Genomic DNA, 18305 nt, shown 5'->3' on the forward strand with positions numbered 1-18305 from the left:
ACTACAAGTCCCAGAAGACGCCGCGCTGCTGGTTTATCGAGACCAGGCTGCCTCTGGCGCTATGGACTCTGGGATTCGTAGTCCAGCGGCAATAGCAAGGTGGGACGCCCACTACCGGCATAAATGACAGGGGAGGGAATCGCTGCCGTTCTGACCAATGGCCAGTGCAGGCCTGGCCTGAATGGCGGGCGTAAAGCCAATGGGCAAATAGCTCAGTCTGAGTGACGAGGGTTGCAGCCTACAGGCGGTTTGTGGGGCGGAGCGGCGCGCAGCGGCCGTAGTGCGAACCATGGGAGGCGGCTGGTGGTGGGCTCGGGCCGCCCGCCTGGCCCGACTCCGCTTCCGGGGGTCGCTGTTGCCGCCTCAGCGGCCCCGGAGCGGGGGCGCCCGGGGGTCCTTAGCCCCTGGCCACGGCCCCCGCGCCGGGGCTTCGCCGCCCCCGGTGTCCGAGCTGGACCGCGCGGACGCCTGGCTCCTCCGAAAGGCGCATGAGACAGGTCTGTGGCAGGGGCTGGGGTCGGCCCGGTGCGAGTGGGGGGTTCCTGCGCGGCGCGTTCGTGGGCGACGGGGTGGACTGCTGCTGGACGCGGGGCCCGGGCTGGGCAGGGCGCAGGGCTTCCGTACCAGCGCAGGGCAGCGCCGGCACGCGCGCAGGCTGCCAGCCCCGGAGAGCTGGCGGGCAGGACGGGCGCCGGGCGAGCGGGCTGCGGCGGCCTGGCCAGGCGAGGCGGCCTCTGGCGTCGCCCGGCCCGCAGCGCGGCTCCCGGGGAGGACTCGGGCGGCGGGGGGCCTGCCCGCGAGAGGGGTCAGCTCGGCTTGCAGAGGCGACCACTCTGCAGAAGCGGGAGTGTGGTCCCCTCGGAAGAGGGGAGGCCCCGGATTGGAAGAGGCCACGGCCAATGGAGGGAAAGCTCCTCGCTGATTGGAGGGAGAGGCGATCTAGGCTGCAGGGGCGGGGCCTCGAGCGCCCAGGTTGGAGCGGACGGGCCCTAGGACGGTGGGGTTGGGACTGAACCGAGCGGCGCCCCTTGGGCCACCCGCCGGGGGCTTGAGTGGGGCAGGACGCGGGTGGCGTCGGAGACGGTGGAGAAAAGTGGACGAGGAGGCTGGAGCGAGGCCTGGGTGGGAAACAGCGTCCCGGAGGTCTCAGGGAGAGGGAGGGCGGCAGTGGGGGTCCACGTGGGGGGGTGGTGGCCAGGGTGCCCCTTGGAGTCTTGCTGTCCCCAGACTGGCACTGTGTGCTTTGGGTCCTATGTTCTGCAGAGATCATGATGAGCCTGGGACAAAAGGTCTCAGATGTGGAGGCGAGAGGATTTGGCGGGTTGGGGTTAGGGGTGGGGGAGGGTGGGGGTGTCCTGGAAGAGTCGAGGATTTAGGACAGGTTTGCCTTGTGGCTGGGAGGGGTGGAGGCGGGCTAAGAGGAAGCCCATCCCCCCAGTGGGTCTGACCCTGGGCTGATTCTGACCCCATCTCCCCAGCCTTCCTCTCCTGGTTCCGCAATGGCCTCCTGGCATCGGGCATCGGGGTCATCTCCTTCATGCAGAGCGACATGGGCCGGGAAGCCGCATACGGTGAGTGCAGGGGACGTGGGCTTCCCCACCCCCCCAATGCAGAGCCTCCCCCTCCCCCGCGTCACCCCCGTGGGCACCAGGCTATGGCTCCCAGCCGCCCCTCCGTGCTGACTTCTCACCTGAGGAGGGGCCCAGTCCCGCCCTCACCCCCCTCCCCTTCCAGACCAGCTCCCCGCTGCTCCCCGCTGCTCCCCTCCGCCACCTGGGCCCTGACCCCAGCGCCTGCCTCTCCCCCAGGCTTCTTCCTACTGGGCGGCCTGTGCGTGGTGTGGGGTGGCGCCTCCTACGCCGTGGGCCTGGCCGCGCTGCGAGGCCCCATGCAGCTGTCGCTGGGCGGCGCGGCTGCGGGCATGGGCGCCGTGCTGGCCGCCAGCCTGCTGTGGGCCTGCGCCGTCGGCCTCTACATGGGCCAGCTCGAGCTGGACGTGGAACTGGTGCCGGAGGACGACGGGACGGCCGCCGCGGAGGGCCCGGACGAGGCAGGACGGCCGCCGCCAGAGTAGCTCCCGGGCCGGGCTCCGAGGACTGGGACATTAAAACCTGACCCTTCCTGCGCGCCAGGCTCCCGGTGGTGGTTCGTGTTACTCGGGGAAGGCCGGGGCCGCGGGGCCGCAGCGGCGGAGACACCGGGGCGAGCGCCGTGCAGAGAGAGAGGAGGCCGCCGTGGAGACGAGCCGCGCTGGCGGCCTTTAATTCCCAAGGAGGCCCCGCCCGTGCCAGGGGCCCAGGGCCGGCTCTGCGCGCTGCTCTCCCAGTCCTCAGTCCCCCTTCCGCTGCGCCCTGGTGCCGGCAGGCCCGGGGTAGGGCAGGCCCAGGGTGGGGTAGAAGGCCTCGGGGAGGGGGGCGCCGGGGCCCAGCCTCTGCAGGTGCGGGTACACCAGGCCCAGCTCCGCGGGGCCGTAGCGGATGGCGCCGGGCGCGCACAGGCCCCGCATCACCGGCGGCGGCAGGAAGCTGGCGTGCAGGAGCGAAGGTGGGGGGTCCTCCGGGGGCGCCAGGCCCCAGGGCCGCACAGGCACCTGCCTCAGAGCCCCCGCGCGGATGACTGACGTGAACTCGGGGCGCGGCGGGGCTGGGCTGCCCGGCGGCTCCTCCTCCCCACTGCCCTCTGAGCCGGCCGCCTCCCTGGGGCTGGCCTCCTCCTTGACGCGTTTGCGCTGGGACTGGGGGGCCTCGTCCTTGGCTCGGGGCTCAGGCTGCTTCTCTTCCCCTGGCGGCTCCGGCCCTGGAAGAGAAGGGTTGGGAAGAGCATTGCACGGACACCGCCAGTCTTCCCGGCTGTGGAACGGGGCCGCGCGCAGCCGACGGGACCCGGGGTAATCGGCCAGGAGCAGGCTGTGCCTCAGCTGGCGCCGGCCGCTGTCTGGAGACGCACGCCTTCTTGGTCACGACAGGCATGGAGCGGGCAGAGGCCCTGGGCAGCCCTAAGATGCTACAGCAGGGGCTGAGAAGCCTCTGCCCAGACCGGTGCTGTCCCATAGAACTTTCCAGAATAGAGCATTCCATGATAACGGGAATGTTCTAGATCAGCACGCGGCCCACAAGGCAGCCACTAGCCACGTGGCTACCAAGCCAGTAGGACTGAGGGCGTGGCTTGCTAAGGGACTGACACCCCGCCCCACGCCAGGGGCTTCTGTCGCCGACAGCACGGCTCCCCCAGGCCCCTCTGCACGCCCCTGGGGCTCACCTGTGGGCTCTGGCCCCGGGCTGGGCGCGCCCTTGTGGGTGGCCGGAAGCTGGAAGGCGTCCAGGGGTGTTTGGTCATCCTCGGCTTGGCTGTGGACAAGATCAGGGCTGGGAGCCAGGGGTCCCGGCCCCCCCCCCCCAGCCTCTGCTCTGTGCAGGTGCCCCTGCCCCCACCTCCGGCAGGGAAGGCAGCCCCGCCCTCAGGGACATACAGGGCTCACGCCCACACCCCTCGCCAGCTCCCTCTCCCGAGGCCAGCTGGGTGTCCCCAGGGGACCTCGTGCTCATCCGAGCTTAGCACCTTCCTTCTAGGAAGGCCCCAGGAGCCCGGGGCCGGGGACAGGAGACGTCCCCCCCCCTCCACGCTGGGGGTCTGTCTGCCAAGACATGACTGGCTGCCGCTGGCTCTGAGCCTGCTCTGGCTCCCCAGTGCCCCGAGCCCACAGGTCATCCCCAGCCCTGTCCTAGGCCAGCCCCGGCCTCTGATTTGCCCTCCCCTGGAAAGAGCCTGCTAGGGCTCCCCAGTGGCTCAGAGGCTGCGGTGAGCCAACCCCGCCTCCCTGACCGCGGGGCCCTCGCCCCCTCTCCCCTTCCCCCACACCTTACAGAGCCCCCTGGGCTTGGCCCATTCTACAAGCCCCCTAGGGTCTGCCATCTCCTCCTTGGCGGGGGCAGGCTCTGCAGGGGGGCTCCCGAGTGGCTGTGCTGAGCCCCTGTGCGAGGCGGCACCCAGCCCCCACCTGAGCACGTGGCTGACCCACAGCACGTGGTGCTCCCCGGGGCTCTTCCCGCTCCCGGCCACCGTGGCCACTGACTGCAGCCACACGAAGCCCCCGGCGCGCTGCAGCCAACGGTAGTAACCGGTCACCACCTGGCCCTTGTCCAGCACTGGGCCCGACCCGGGGCAGGGAGAGATGGGGAGGGACAGAGAGAGAGAAGACGGTGGGGGAGGAGAGAAAAAGGCAGAGGCGGGGGTGGGGGACATGGAGAGAGCTAGTGGCCAAGACCCTGAGGCAACCGGGCACAAGGCTGCCTGGACTTCTGGGGGTGGTCGGAGGCCCCACAGCACCCCATGCTCCCAACCACACCCTGAGCTGTGGCTCAGTCTCCTGGCTCCCTGTCCTGTGCCGAGCTGAACGCCCAGAGCCGCAGGTGCAGCAGGAGGGGCCCGGGACCCCGGTCAGCCCTGAAGGAGGACTTCCCCGCCGGGGGGCAGGGGGCAGGGGCAGGGGCGGGCGGTGGAGGACTCTCACGGTCCAGGTGGCTCTGACGGATCCTGGTCACGTCCTGGCCGTGGACGAACTGATAGCAGCTGCGGCCCACCAGCTCTGCGGGCCCGAGGTCCATGTGGTCACTGACTCTGGGGGGCGGCAGAGAGGGGAGGAGTCCGAGACACCCCCCTCCCAGGAGCAGACAACAGGGCAGAGCATCTGGGGTTCAAGGCCTTGCTCTGCAGTGCTCCGGGCCCATTTTTCTCCCACAAAAATGGACATAACCATAGCGTCCCACCAAGGTGGTGTTCCCTGGAGGGTGGCAGGGCCCAGGCCCTGGGCAGCATGGGAGGAATCCAGTATTTAACCCCGCCCCGCGGTGCTGCCCAAGGAATGGACGAGAGGCCCGAGAGAGAGGGGCTGGGGAGGGGGCACCCTGCAGGACCAGCGCCGCCTCCCCCTGTCCCGACACCCCACCAGCACCCCTCGCTGCCCTCCCGCCCTCCCGTGGGGCCCCGTCCGCCCGCCTCAGCCCCCAGCCCCGGTACCTGCTCTCACAAGCAAGGATGGTGAGGCCCAGGCTGAGGCGGAAGACGACCATGTGTCCGTGCAGGGGGAGCTCGGGCAGCGGGGCCGGGGGCAACGTGTGGCCGAGGGCCACGAGGCCCAGGGCGCGGGCCCGCAGGCGCCCAGTCACGTGGATGACCTGCTGGCGGTGGGCGAGGTTGGGAAGGCGGGGCCGGTGGTGGTGGGCGTGGCCAGAGGCGGCGCACGGCAGGGCTGGTGGAGGTGGGATCCACCTGCAGCCCACAGGAGCCCGCCCGCGGGCCGGGCACTCACACCCACCTTGTACCCGGAGGCCTTGACGTGCAGCCCTCTCTTGGTGAGAGTGGACTTCATGCGGACGAAGAAGGAGCGCTCCTGGGCCCGGGAGGAGCGGGGCGCCTCCGTGGGGCTGGCCTCTGGGTGGACAGGGAAGGGGCCGGTCAGGGGTCCCCCAGTCCTGCAGAGCCAGCAGCACCGGCTCACGGGTACCCACAGGGGCTCAGACACACCAAATAGTCCCCTGGCCTGAACGAAAGCGACCCCTCTAGCTGCAGCCTCCAACTCTCGGCCCAAACACCCCCTCCTCCAAGAAGGTCGCCCTGATCCTGCAGCTGGGTCAGCCACGCAGTCTCCCCCACTGGGCTGGGAGCCCAGGATGGCAGGGCTGGGGCCCCCAGGACAAGGCCTCGTGCTGAGCTAGGGCTGGGGGAAGAGCAACAACTAAGACTCACAGTCCAGGTTCCCTAGACACCCAGGCTGCAGCCTTAGCAGCTGCTCACTCCCCGAGGCCCACCCCCGGCGACAGGTGCTGTGGCATCTCCCCCGGTTCTGCCAGCGCGCTGAGGGCGTCTTGGATCAGGTTTTGCTGTTAAGCAAACCCAATACAGGGAAATCCCATTTCCTGGGGAGGTGGCCTCCCAGGGCCCCCCAGCATCTCAGAGCTCATCTCACACCCTCCCGCCCCGACACCAGCGTGGAGATTTCCACTGGAGAGAAGGGTTTGGAGAACAGATTCTTCAGCCAAACCATCGTGGGCTGGATTCCAAGCCAGTCGCCTGCAGCTGTGTGGCCTTGGGCCACTGACTCACCCCTCGAGTGGGGGTGAGAAGGGTTCCTGCTTTGCAGGGTGTGGGGGTACGCCCCAATGCATTTCCACACGTGCTGGCACCGCACCCAGTCACGCCCACCTGCCTTCAGCCAGAGGAGCGACAAAGCCCAAATTCCGGGCAGCTCAGCCAACTTGGGGCGCCAAACCTCACCGCCTGCGTTCGGACTCTGACGCATTTGCAAAGAGGAGGAGCCCTGTGACCCCACCCGCAGTGGCTTCTGCGGGAGCCAGAGAGCCCCACCCACCCCCAGCCTCATTGTCTGGGGGCCCTTGGAACTACCAATGTCGGGCGTATCGGCCAGCGAGGAGGAAGACGAGGACGACGAGGAGGAAGACGAGGAGACGGAGGGCGGGGTGGGGGGCCCGGGGGTCCGGGCGCGCAGCCCCAGCTGCTCCAGCACCTCCGAGTGGTCGCCGGGGTGGATGTAGTCGAAGACACTGCTGCCCGTCAGCTCCACCTGCCGGCGACAGAGGGGCTTACAGGCAGTGCGGGGCGTGCGCTGTCACCCTCTGCTCCCGCAGGCTGCATCTCCAGTGCCCCTGGGGGGGTGCCAGAGCCCCCTTTTCCTAACTCCTGCTTATTAGAGCAAACAGCTGTGTCCCAGCAGGCCCGGGGCTCAGGATACATGCAAGGGGTGGTCTTACACCTAACTAGAACCTCTAGGTCAGCCTTGCAGTCATATCTCCCAAACCTCCCCCGGCTCCCCCAGCCCGAGCCCCCGTCCTGTCCCCACTGAGCTCCTGCACAGCAGCCTCCCTGCTCATCTGGCTTCAGAGCCCCTAAGCTGGGGGCGGGGCACCCCTCTAGGCCCCTCCCCATCACTGACTCCACCCACACCACCTTGAAGCCTCCCTCCCCGCCAAATTCCCTATCAAATTACCCGGGCACGGGATGTCCCACTTGCTAAAAGGTTTGTGGGCAGGTAAACGCCCATCTGATCTTCGAATAGACCTCCAAGGACGGTGAGCCCTGTTGGGGGGCCAGGGTGGTGACCTCTGGCCCGGTCTATTTCTCATGCTGGGATGGTGAGGTCAGGAGAGAAAGGGCACACCTGAGGGGCCCCTTACCTGTGAGAGACCCAGGTAGATGGAGACTGTCTCTGAGATGTACAGGAATTTTCCATCCTGGTTCAAGGCGAACACGAAGCCGTCCAGGGACTAGAGACCGGGAGAGAGAGTTGGGGGGGAGGCCAGGTATCCATTGGCCCAGTGCTCAGGGAGGTTCGGGAATCTCTGTCTCCCCGGCGTTTGATGGCTCTCGAGGGGAGGCAGCTCCAGTGGCCCTCAGAAGCAGGGGCAGAGGGGGAGCCCTAGCGTCGGGTCCCCAGGGTATGGGTGGGAGAAGAGAGTGCTGTTCCGAACGTGGCCACAAGGTGGCAGAAACGAGCAGCAGGCAGGGGCCTCACCTGCAAGATGTGTCCCCCGAGGTGCTGCTCGAAGACTTCGGAGACCAGCGCCACGGGGCCCCGGCGGCCTGGGGCTGCGGGCAGAAGCGAGGGAGAGGTCAAGGCCGGTCTACAAGTCTCCCAGCCATCCTGAGCACTGGGCCCTGCGGGGGAGAAGGGAGGGGCGACGCGGAGAACGACAGAATGGACACAGAGGGTGGGTCTTTGTGCAGCCGCTGCTTGGATCCAGCTCCCTGCTAGTGCACCTGGGAGGCAGCAGATGACGGCCCAAGTGCTTGGGCCGCTGCCAGCCACGGGGGCGACCTGGTTGGAGTCCTGGGCTCCTGGGCTCAGCCTGGGCCAGCCCTGGCTGTTGCAGGCATTTGGGGAGCAAACCAGATCTCTTTCACTGTGCCTCTTCCGAATAAGTTCATCTTGGTGCAATTTTTTAATGCAGTTTTTCATAACACACATTTCCATGAACTTTCTGAAGATCTTTCATTATAAAAGAACCGAGAAAGGAGTCCGACAACGCAGCCACAAGATGATTGGAACGCTGGCAGAAGACTTTGAGAGATTTCTCCAAAGAAGCCACCCAGAGGGCCAGTAAGCACATGGGAAGATGCTCAAGTCCTTAGGGAGCCGCAGTGAGGGCCGGCACCGCGACACAGTGGGTAGAGCCGCTGCCTGCAGTGCCAGCATCCCATATAGACACCAGTTCGAGTCCCAGCTGCTCCACTTCCGGTCCAGCTCACTGCTATGGCCTGGAAAAGCAGTGGAAGATGGCCCAAGTCCTTGGGCCCCTGCACCTGTGTGGGAGACCAGGAAGAAGCTCCTGGCTCCTGGCTTTGGATTAGTGCAGCTCCAGCAGCTGCGGCCATCTGGGGAGTGAACCAGCGGATGGAAGACCTCTCCCTCCTCCCCCCCTCTCTCTCTCCTTCTGCCTCTCTGTAACTCTGCCTGTCAAATAAATAATGTCTAAAATGAAAAAAAAAAAAAAGAGGCAGGAGGTGTGGGTGAGGACGTGGGGACATGGAGCCGACACGCCACTGAAGGGGACCAAGAGCGGGGAGCAGTCTGGCGATGGCGCACAGAGTGGATCTGGGATCAGCATCGAAGGCAGCAGGCCCCTCCCGGGCAGAGGACGAGAACTGCAGACAGACCCTGCAACACATCCCTGTGCGCCCCGGCACCCACAGCCAGGGCGCGCACGGTGCCAACAGGTGGAGACCACGCAAGCAGCCAGGATGCAAATGAGCTGGGGAGAGACCACAGGGGCAGGTGCACGGCCAGGCTCCCCGCTGTAAGCTGGATGGAAAAAAATCCATAGGATGGCCAGAGCCAGGCCACCGGGCTGGGCCAGGGGAGGCGGGTGTGTGTGTTTGACTGCCTCGCGGGCACGGGGCGTCATTTCGGGGTGACCTCGGTCCAGGTTAAGGTGGGGACCACACGGCCTCCTGAGCTTCCCCAGTGCCACAGAACTGCACGTTTCCCAATGGCCAGTTTTATGTTTCGTAAATTTAATCTCAATAATAAAGAAGGGGATGAGACTGGGAACTAGAGACAGGGAGACATTGAGAGGACGAGGTGGGGGGGGAGTGCAGAGAGGTGGGGGGAGGGAGGGGTGGAAAGAGAGCAAACAGAAGGAGAGGGGCCCAGAGCAGACCCGGGGCTGGGGTGGGGAGACCCCTGGTCTCTGGGTGACCCTGGTCCCCACAGAAGGGCCTGGCCACAGCGGGGGCACGCAGCAGGTGCAGCCACACCCCACACCTGAGGAACCTGAGATCCCTGTTGTCATCAGCTGGCCTTCAACCAGCAGAGGCAAACCCCGCCCCCTCCCCACCAGGCCGCAGCCCCCCCCCGCCCCCTCCCCACCAGGCCACAGCCCCCCCCCGCCCCCTCCCCGCCAGGCCACAGCCCCCCCCCGCCCCCTCCCCGCCAGGCCGCAGCCCCCCCCACCCCGCCCCGCCAGGGCCCAGGCCCCCCACCCTCCTCTTTCCACCGGCACACACCCCCCCCATCCTGCCTGCCTCCGCCCAGCCCCACCACCCGCCGGGGACCCCTCCCCCGAGATGCAGCGCCACCAGCCCCGTGACGGGCGGGAACAATGCTGCCTGCTAATTGTTGCAATTTCCCCTGTCATTTTTGTTAATTCCTTCATTTTCCCTCTCACAGGATCAGCCCGGGTCAGACTGAGCCGCCAAAGCGAGCGGCACTAATGGGCACATCGGGCCGGGTATGTGCGTGGGGGCCTGGGGAGGGGGCTACCGCCCCTGCACCCCCGGGGCCTGGCTGCTGCCCCAGGGACCCCCATCTGTGCACCATCACTGCCCACCTCCCCCGCCCTAGCTCACCCATCTGACCCCTCCCCCAGTTCAGCAGGGGGCTCTGTCCCGCCCCCAGAACCACCCCTCCTCCCATCCCAGACCTCACTCCCCAAACACTGGCGGGGCTGCTCAGAGACATCTCTCTCCACGGCCCACGCGCACAGGGGCGGGGAGAGGGGAGGGCTCGGCTGGGCACCAGAGGCCTCGGCCACCCTTGCCCCCCCACCCCAGTTAAGGGTCCTGGGGGATTTGCCCCTGGAGACCCGTAGCTGGGACTGCACCCCCTGGGCACTTGAAGGAGGGAGCCCCCCCACATCCCCTCATCCAGGAGCGCCCTGTGTGCAAGCCTGAGGGCTGGGGTGGGCCCACAGGGGAGGGCCCCGGCTCCGGGTGCTCTGCCTCGGCTGCTTCCGGCCTCATCTGCAGAATGGGTCCAAGCAGAAGAGCGTCTCCACAGCACAGAGCAGGTGCCTGACACTCTGCCCTGCAGCTATGCCAACAACTGGGCCCCCTCTCTGCGGCCCACGCCCACTGTGCCATCCGCAAGTCCCAGGGCACCCTCTCCCCCAGGCCCAGCCTCATCCACCCCCGACCCCTGCCAGCAGGCACCCCGGGCTCACCCTCTCCCCTTAGACACCGCGTCCAGCCGACGCGGCCCGGGCTCCATTCTGGGCTCAGGAGCCACAAACGAGAGAAACGGAGGTGAGGCTGGTGACAGTGTGCAAAGGAAGAGGGTGGGCAGGACAGCACGGAGACCGACGCTGGGGGGGGCCTGCAGGAGCCACTCGGAGGCCCCACCCTGGAGGGCTGGGCTTGTCCTGTCCCCTGCGGCCATCACCAGCATGGAGCCCAGGCGTTCGGAGGGTGCTTGGCCAGAGAAGACCATGGCCTCCCTGGACTCAGAGGCCCAGGGCCAGACGCCAGCACCCGTCATCCCATCTGACAGGCGGCAGACTGAGGCCTGGGGAGAGGCAGAGACCCACGAGGGTGCACTCTGGAGCCAGGCCCGGTGGAGCCGCTTCCAGAACTTTCCACATCTGTCCAGCAGGACAGGGAGGGGAAAGGCGGGACATGGCCGCACCTTGTCTTAGGGCGGGAGACTTTGCCAAGATGGTGTCCTGTTCCCGCCTCCAGCCAGGCCAGCAGGTGCATGGCCTCAGTAGAGCTGGGGGTGCGCATGCGCGCACACACACACACACACACACACCGCCCTGGTTTCCCAGTTTGCGCACCCCAGGAGTCCACCCAGCGTGGTTCCGGCACGCAGGCGGGCACCGTGGGCTGGGCTGTGACCTCAGCGAGCCCCTGTCCCCTGGGGCCCGGGCTGCCCAGCGTTGGGGGGGGGGCTTGCTCAGGGCCCCCTTGCCCTCCCCTTCAGCACGGGGACAATAGACAAGATGCTTCTCCCCCGCCAGCGCACATGTTGTTCGGGTAATGACAGCAATCAGTGGCGCTAATGCCACATTCTCTCAGCGCCAGTCAATTCGCCTAATTACCGCCTGGGAAGCCGGATTATTTAAATTTAAATGGTGATTTATTGCGAGTTTAATCAATGCTATTTTCTCTGCCCCCTCCTCCCCTGGAGCCCCAGGCAGGAGGAGAAGGGGAGTCCCCCCAGATCCCACCCGAAGGGCCGACCCGGGACCTCGGACAGACACAGCTGGGTGACAGCAACCAGAGGCCGTGCCTGCCTGTCGGCACCCACGCTAGTGGGCGGCCCAGGGCCTGCCGCTCTGTGGGTTTCCTTACCGTGCCCCACCAGAGACGTCGCCTTCGCCAGCACGGACTCGGGTGGCACCAGGGCCAGTGCCAGGCGCACAGCTGATGTGCCCAGGACCACAGCCCCAGCGGCTCCCGGGGAACCCACGCCTGGCCCAGGCTTGGCCCTCCAGGCCTCTCCAGGCACCACCCAGCTGACCTCCCCCAGGCATGGGTGCCAGGGCCTCTGGCTCACTGGTGGGCGGGGAGCCCAGGGTGGGAACCCCCTTGTCCTGTCCTCACGTGGCCCCGAGGTACACTGTTCACCAACACTACGGCCGGCTCCTCGCTTAGACTAAAACCCACGTCCTCGCCGGCAGCGCCAGCAGGAAGGAGAAACTGAGGCACGCTCCAGCGCCCGCCCCCGACAGGACCCTGTGCCCATTTTAACAGGAGGGAAACTGAGGCTTGGAGAGCAAGAGAGGCCTGGGAGGGGCGTCCGAAACCGCGTGCCCCCTCTCGGCCAGGGCCGGGCGAGCGCACACAGGCAGCTCAGATCCCCGGCACCCCATCCCACCCCGCCCCCAGGGCGCCCAGACCCCCCCGCGGCCCGCACATGCGCACTCACCCAGGCTGGCCGGCGGCCCCACGGCCTGCAGCCCCCAGGGCGGCGCCCCCAGCGCGGCGAAGCGGCGCAGGCGGAGGTAGGTGACGCTGAGACGCACGATGGACGCCTTGTCCAGCTGGCTGGAGATGGCGCCGGGCAACGGGAGCAACCTGGCCAGCTCGAAGAACTCCAGGTTTTCCTTCCCGCGCCGTGAGCGCGCGGCGTTACGGGACTTCTCCTTGCGCTGCGCCTGCAGGCTGGGCGGGCGGCGCGGAGGAGGCGTCAGCGGGGTCTCGGAGAGACAGCCGACGTGGAGGGGTGGACCCCGCCCTCCGCAGGTGGGCACAGACCTCAGGCTGAGTTGTGCACCCCGTGGGGCCAGGACCTTGGGTCTTTCCTTGGGGAAAGGGGACTGGCGAGGGGAAGGGGGTGTCAGGGCAGGAGGCTGGGTGCGGACACACCCCGACCCCCAGGCACGGTGGGATCTTCCCGGGGACGCCTCCAGAGGGCGGGGCCGCGGCCAGAGGGGCGGGACTGCGCTCACCACGGTCCAGCTGGGGCCTTGACCATCAGCCCAGGTAGAAAGTCCCACGGGACGCCGGCGCCACGGCCGCCCCCGCACGTGACCTCGGCCCCGCCGCCACTGCCGGGATAGGGGGTCGCCATCTCGGCGGGGCTCTCAGGCGGGCGCAGAGACCCGCGTCTCCTGCAGCGCGAGGGAACCAGAGGCAGCGCTCGGTGCGCTCGGGGGGCCCGCAGCGGACCTTCCAGGGAAACTGAGGCCCGAGCGGGGGCCTGGGGCCTCAAGGCGGGGCAGGCGCTGGGCGGTGCCTCAGTTTCCTCTTTCTCACGGTCCTGGTGCGGAGGCCGCAGCTCCCACCCTGGCCGGCCCGGGCTGGCGCTCCGGGAGAGGACGTGCCCCGCCGCCGCCTCCCCCGCGCCGCCCGCCAGCGCGCCCGCCTCACGCCCGCGCCGGGCCGGCTCCCGCATACCAATGGGCGCACGCGGCGCGCATACGGATCGGACCGGCCCGCGCGCTGCGTGCCAGGCATGCCCAAGCCGGGCGGGGGGCGGGCGCCTCACCGGGGCCCAGCTTCGGCCAGCCCCAGCGCCCCGGACCCGCCGTCCCCCACGCCAGCCCCGAGCGCCCCGCTCCCAGGATCAGCCACCAGGCTGGCGAGCTAGGGGGGCCGGGGCAGGGGCAGGGCAGCCCCCTGCCCCAGCAGCGCAGGTGGCGCCACGTGTCCCGGCCGGCCGTCATCTCAAGCTCAACTTTGTCCCTGAAGACCCTGGCGTGGGAGCCCCCAGCCCCTGACGTGGGGGCCTGAGCCTCCGTCCAAGGCCACCCCAGGACGGACCCAGAGCTCCTGGAACCCGGAACGTGCTCGCTTGGGTCTCCACCGCTCCCAGAGCCAGAGCTCTGGACGCCCCCCGCACCCACCAGGGAGCCGGGCAGCCCCCAAGCGTCGCCCACCAGGTGTGCAGATGGCCCGGCCCGGCGGCGAGGTCCTCCCGCCCCGGGACGCAGACACCGTGCGCCCCTTCCAACAGCCCCGGGATAAGGGCGCCCTGCAGCCCTACCCCCCCATTGCTCCAGCCCCCAGGAGTTCAGGCACCCCCTACCCGCAGGAGCCCTGTGGGTACCTGGCCGCGGGGCAGGCTCCGGGCGCGGCGTGGGGCCGGCCGGTGGGCGCGCGGGGGCCGCTCCATAGGCTCCGGGGTCGCGGGCACTGCGGGGCGCGCGGGCACTGGCGCCCGGCTCTCGGCGCCCAGCCGGGGCCTCTCGGACTTCGGAGACGCGCGGGCGGGCGGGTGGGCGGGACCTGCCGGAGCCCCACCCCCGTGCCCCCGCCCACGGTGCCCGGCCCGCCCCCTCCCCGGGACTGTCTGCGGCAGGGCCCCCACCCCGCGAGGGCAGCCCCCAGGGCCCACCCGCCCGGTCGGGAGGCGCGGGACGCCCCAGCTCGCCCCCCCCCCCGCAGAACCTGGCTCCCCGGCTGCCCCCCAGATGTCAGGGCGCGAGCTGCGCTCTCCCCGCCCGGATGAGGCTGCGCCGGCACCTGAGCCCCCGCCGGCTCTCTCTCTCCCTACCCTCTGCGTCGACCCTGTTCTTGGACCCAGGTGCGCGAGGACCTCCAGGGAGCAGGATCCTGGGGCCGGGGTCGGAACCCGACAGCCGGGCTCCCCAGAGTGCGAATGGGCAGTGGGGTTGTCAGAGCTCCCGTGAAGGGCGGCCCTGGCCCCCCGGGCGCCTCTGACTCCCCCAGTCTGCGCCCAGGGTCCCGGCGGCTCCTCTCACTGTCAGGCACTCATGGCTCCCGTGGGGCCCAGCTTGAGGAATGAGATGGGGTGGGGGGCTTAGCCTCCGGCTCAACAGGTGGGGGAACGACTGTGTCTGTGGGGACATTGCCAGTGGAAAGATCAGGGCCACTCCCGAAGCAGCCCCGGGGGAAGAGAGGGAGAGGAACAGACCGTGCCCTGTGTGGTGGTACTGAGCTCCCCGTCGCCAGGGGCAATCAAGGAGAGGGATGTTGATCCTTGGCAGGCACTGAAAGCATGGAGGGGGTGTGGCTTGGGTGTGTGTTTGGTGGGGGGGAGGTTTCTAAAGACTTACGCATTCTGATTCCTCTATACTAAGACGGGAGCATGTTTAATTTCTTTTTTAAAAAAGAGATTATTTGAGAGGCGGAGTTACAGACAGTGAGAAGGAGAGGCAGAGAGAAAGGTCTTCTGTCCACTGGTTCACTCCCTAAATGGCCACAATGGCCAGAGCTGCACCGATCCGAAGCCAGGAGCTTCTTCCAGGTCTCCCACGTGGGTGCAGGGGCCCAAGGACTTGGGCCATCTTCTACTGCTATCCCAGGCCATAGCAGAGAGCTGGATTGGAAGTGGAGCAGTTGGGGTTAGAACCGGCACCCACAGGGGATGCTGGTGCCACAGACAGGGGATTAACCTACTGAGCCACAGCGCAGGCCTGATGGAGAAGTAATTATTTGGGGCAGTGCTGAGGCACAGGTTAAGCTGCTGCCTGCAATGCCGGCTTCCCTAATGGGCACCAGTTCCAGTCCCGGCTGCTCCACTTCCGATCCAGCTCCCTGCTAATGCGCTTGGGGAAGCAGAAGATGGGCCAAGTGCTTGGGCCCCTGCCCCAGGTGGGAGACCCGGATGGAGCTCCTGGCTTTGGCCCGGCTCAGCCCTGGCTGCTGAGGCCTTTTGATGAATGAACCAGCAGGTGGACGATCTCTCTCCCCCACAACCCCTGCCCCATAACTCTGCCTTTCGATTATTTAATTTGTTAGAGAGAGAGAGAGAGAGAGAGAGAGAGAGAGAGAGAGAGAATCTTCTGTCTGTGGGTTTATTCCCCAAATATTCTCAACAGCCAGGGCCGGGCCAGGTCAAAGCCGGGAGCCAGGAGCCCCATCCAGGTCTCCCTGGAGGGTGGCAGCGGTCCAAGCACTTGGCCGTCACTGCTGCCTCCCGTGGTGTCACCAGCAGGGTTCTGGATCAGCAGCAAGGACGCCATGCCAGCTCCAATAAGCATGGCCAATTCTGTGCCATAGCAAGTGAAGCCACTGCCTGCAACACCAGCATCCCACAGGGGCACCAGTTCGAGTCCCAGCCACTCCACTTCCAATCCAGCTCCCTGCTAATGCACTGGGGAGGCAGTAGCTGATGGCCTTAGTGCTGGGCCCCTGCACCCACGTGGGAGACCCCGAGGAAGCTCCTGGCTTTGGATCTGGCCTTTTAGGAGCTAAGCAGCAGATGGAAGATTTGTCTGTCTCTACCTCTCTCTCTCTGTAACTCTGCCTTTCAAATTAAATAAGTAAATCTTTAAATTTTTAAAAATTTAAAGGCTGAGGATCAGAGAGAAAGGAGGAGAGAGAGAATCTTCCGTGCACTACCTCACTCCCCAGATCCTTGCAACAGTCAGGTCTGTGCCAAAGCCAGGAGCCAGGAACTCCATCCGGGTCTCCCATGTGGATGTCAGGGGCCCGAGCACTGGGGCTCCCCAGGAGCACCAGCAGGGAGCGGAGTGGCGGGGAGTGGACCTGGCCACTCCGATAGGGGACGTGGGTTCAGCCCATCATAAAGGAGGAGACCCGGCAGGCACGAGCTCCGAGCCGGCGCCGCCCCAGTGAGCTCTGGCAGCTCCCTTGCTGTGTGCCCCATTGTCCTCGCCTCTAAACTGGGGGTCATCAAGATGCACAGCTGCCCCCACATGCACAGCAGCCACCAGGTGGCGCACTGGAGCCAGAGAGGAGGAGCCTTTCCCTGAGGTCTGAGCAGGTGACCAGCATAAACCTGGGGCTGGGGTCCCGGCGGCCAAGGACTGTGGAGAGCATGGGGGCCCGGGCCAGGGGCACCACATGGTTGCTGGACTGTGGAAGGGTGCCTAGCCTGGCGGGGAAGACGCCGGCTCCTGGCTCCAGCTCCCTGCTAATGCAGACCCTGGGGGAGGGGGCAGCAGCCATGGCTCGAGTAGTCGGGGCCCCACCAGGATGCAGCCTGGCTCCTGGCTTTGCTCGGGCCCGGCCACTGCAGGCGTCTGGGGAGTGAATCAGCGGATGGTAGCTCTGTCTGCCTGCACAGTGGGCTAAGCCTCCGCCTGCAGTGCCGGCATCCCATACAGGTGCTGGTTCAAGTCCCGGCTGATCCACTTCCGATCCAGCTCCCTGCTAATGTGCCTGGGGAAGCAGAAGAGGATGGTCCAAGTGCTTGGGGCCCTGCACCCCCATGCGAGACCTGGATGAAGCTCCTGGCTCCTGGCTGCAGATCAGCTCAGCCCCGGCTGTTGGGGCCATTTGGAGAGTGAACCAGCGGATGGAAGACCTCTCTCTCCCTCTCTCTTAACTCTCAAATAATACATTTTTTTTTTTTAAGAGCCCAGCCTCCCGTGTTTCCTTAGGGCAATGCGCTTGGCGCCCCAGCCTTATTTCACCCAGGCCCTGCGCGCTCACCCTGCCACAACCCTGTCTAGAACAGCGCCGTCCCGCGGCGCGGTCCCGGGGGCTGGGAGGCCGGGCGCAGGAGAGGCAGAGGACTGCTACAAACCGTAAATCACAGCTCCGACCGCTCCCTCAGGAGGAGGCGGCGGCGGGGCGGTGGACCATCCCGGGCTGCCCGCAGGACGGGGAGACGGACACGTCTGGAGAGGGCCCCGGGCGGCCGCAGGTGCGGCCGATGGAGAGGGGGCGGGCGGAGGCGCCGTGAGCACGCGCTCAGCTGCGCGCCCGGGGCCGCCCGCCCTCCCCGCAGCCAGCCGGGCCTCACTGCGGCTCCCCCCACCCCCGGCGGCGGGGAGCTGGGTCAGCAGGGCCGGGCGGGCCCCTCCAAGACCCTGGAAGGGGTGCGGCGCCCGGCCCAGTTCAGCGCAGACCACCTAGAGCCCCGCTGAGGATGGGGTAAGGGGGCCTTTTAAAGGGGATTTGGGACTGGCAAGGGAGGCGTTATTTACGTCTCCCAGCCTTTGGAATGTTTTATTATTTTTTAAAAAACATTCTTTTATTTGAAGGGGGGGAGAGAGAGGGGGAGATTGGTCGATCTACCATCCACCGGTTCACTCCCCCGTGGCAGCGACAGCTGGGGCTCCCTCAGGCTGGTCAGGAGCAGACCTTCGAGGGGCAGAAGGCGATTTGTGCTCCCGGGGTGGGGGAAGCCAGCACACAGACGGCAGAGAGGAGCTGCCAGGTGGTCGCTGTGTAGTTCCCTGAGCTTGCGAGGCAACATGAGATGCATGGAGAATGGGTGGACAGTCCTCCAGGCAGGGCAGGGCAAGTGCAAAGGCCCTGGGGTGGGCCCGAGGAGCAGGGGGGTGGAGGAAGCAGCCCGTGGGGGCCCTGGCGTGGAGCGGGCACAGGGAGCTGGTGGGGCTGGGCAGGCTTTGGGGAGCAGTTTGTGTGGCTGGAGTCAGGCTGGGAGGCATCAGGCAGGGATCGAGTTGGGCAGGAGCCTGGATTTTTTTTTTTTTATTCATTTATTTGAAAGGCAGAGTTGCAGAAGGAGAGAGAGAGAGAGAGAGAGGAGGGAGGGAGAGAGAGGGAGAGAGGAAGGAGGGAGGGAGAGAGAGAGAGATCTTCCATCAGCTGCTTCCCTCCCCAAATGGCCGCGCGAGCCAGGGCTGGGCCAGGAGCCTCTCCCGGGTCTCCCATGTCGGTGCAGGGCCCAA

The 18305-nt window shown here is 67.0% G+C and overlaps 2 protein-coding genes across 2 annotated transcripts; one reads left to right on the forward strand and one right to left on the reverse strand.

The window, feature by feature from the left end:
* Window positions 1-267: 267 nt before the first annotated feature.
* On the forward strand, window positions 268-2127 carry TMEM160 (transmembrane protein 160). Its single transcript, XM_062176976.1, has 3 exons — window positions 268-497; window positions 1479-1571; window positions 1809-2127. The coding sequence occupies exons 1-3, from the start codon at window positions 290-292 to the stop codon at window positions 2072-2074; spliced, it is 567 nt and encodes a 188-aa protein (XP_062032960.1). The 5' UTR covers window positions 268-289; the 3' UTR covers window positions 2075-2127.
* A 202-nt stretch (window positions 2128-2329) lies between these two features.
* NPAS1 (neuronal PAS domain protein 1) lies at window positions 2330-12805 on the reverse strand. The gene is made up of 11 exons (XM_062176269.1): window positions 12684-12805; window positions 12161-12396; window positions 7529-7602; window positions 7191-7280; window positions 6403-6580; window positions 5315-5430; window positions 5017-5174; window positions 4511-4617; window positions 3998-4145; window positions 3259-3347; window positions 2330-2796 (listed from the first exon to the last, which is right to left on the reverse strand). The coding sequence occupies exons 1-11, from the start codon at window positions 12803-12805 to the stop codon at window positions 2330-2332; spliced, it is 1785 nt and encodes a 594-aa protein (XP_062032253.1).
* Window positions 12806-18305: the final 5500 nt, after the last annotated feature.

This window comes from Lepus europaeus, chromosome 19 (genome assembly GCF_033115175.1).
Source record: "Lepus europaeus isolate LE1 chromosome 19, mLepTim1.pri, whole genome shotgun sequence".
Taxonomy (NCBI): Eukaryota; Metazoa; Chordata; class Mammalia; order Lagomorpha; family Leporidae; genus Lepus; species Lepus europaeus.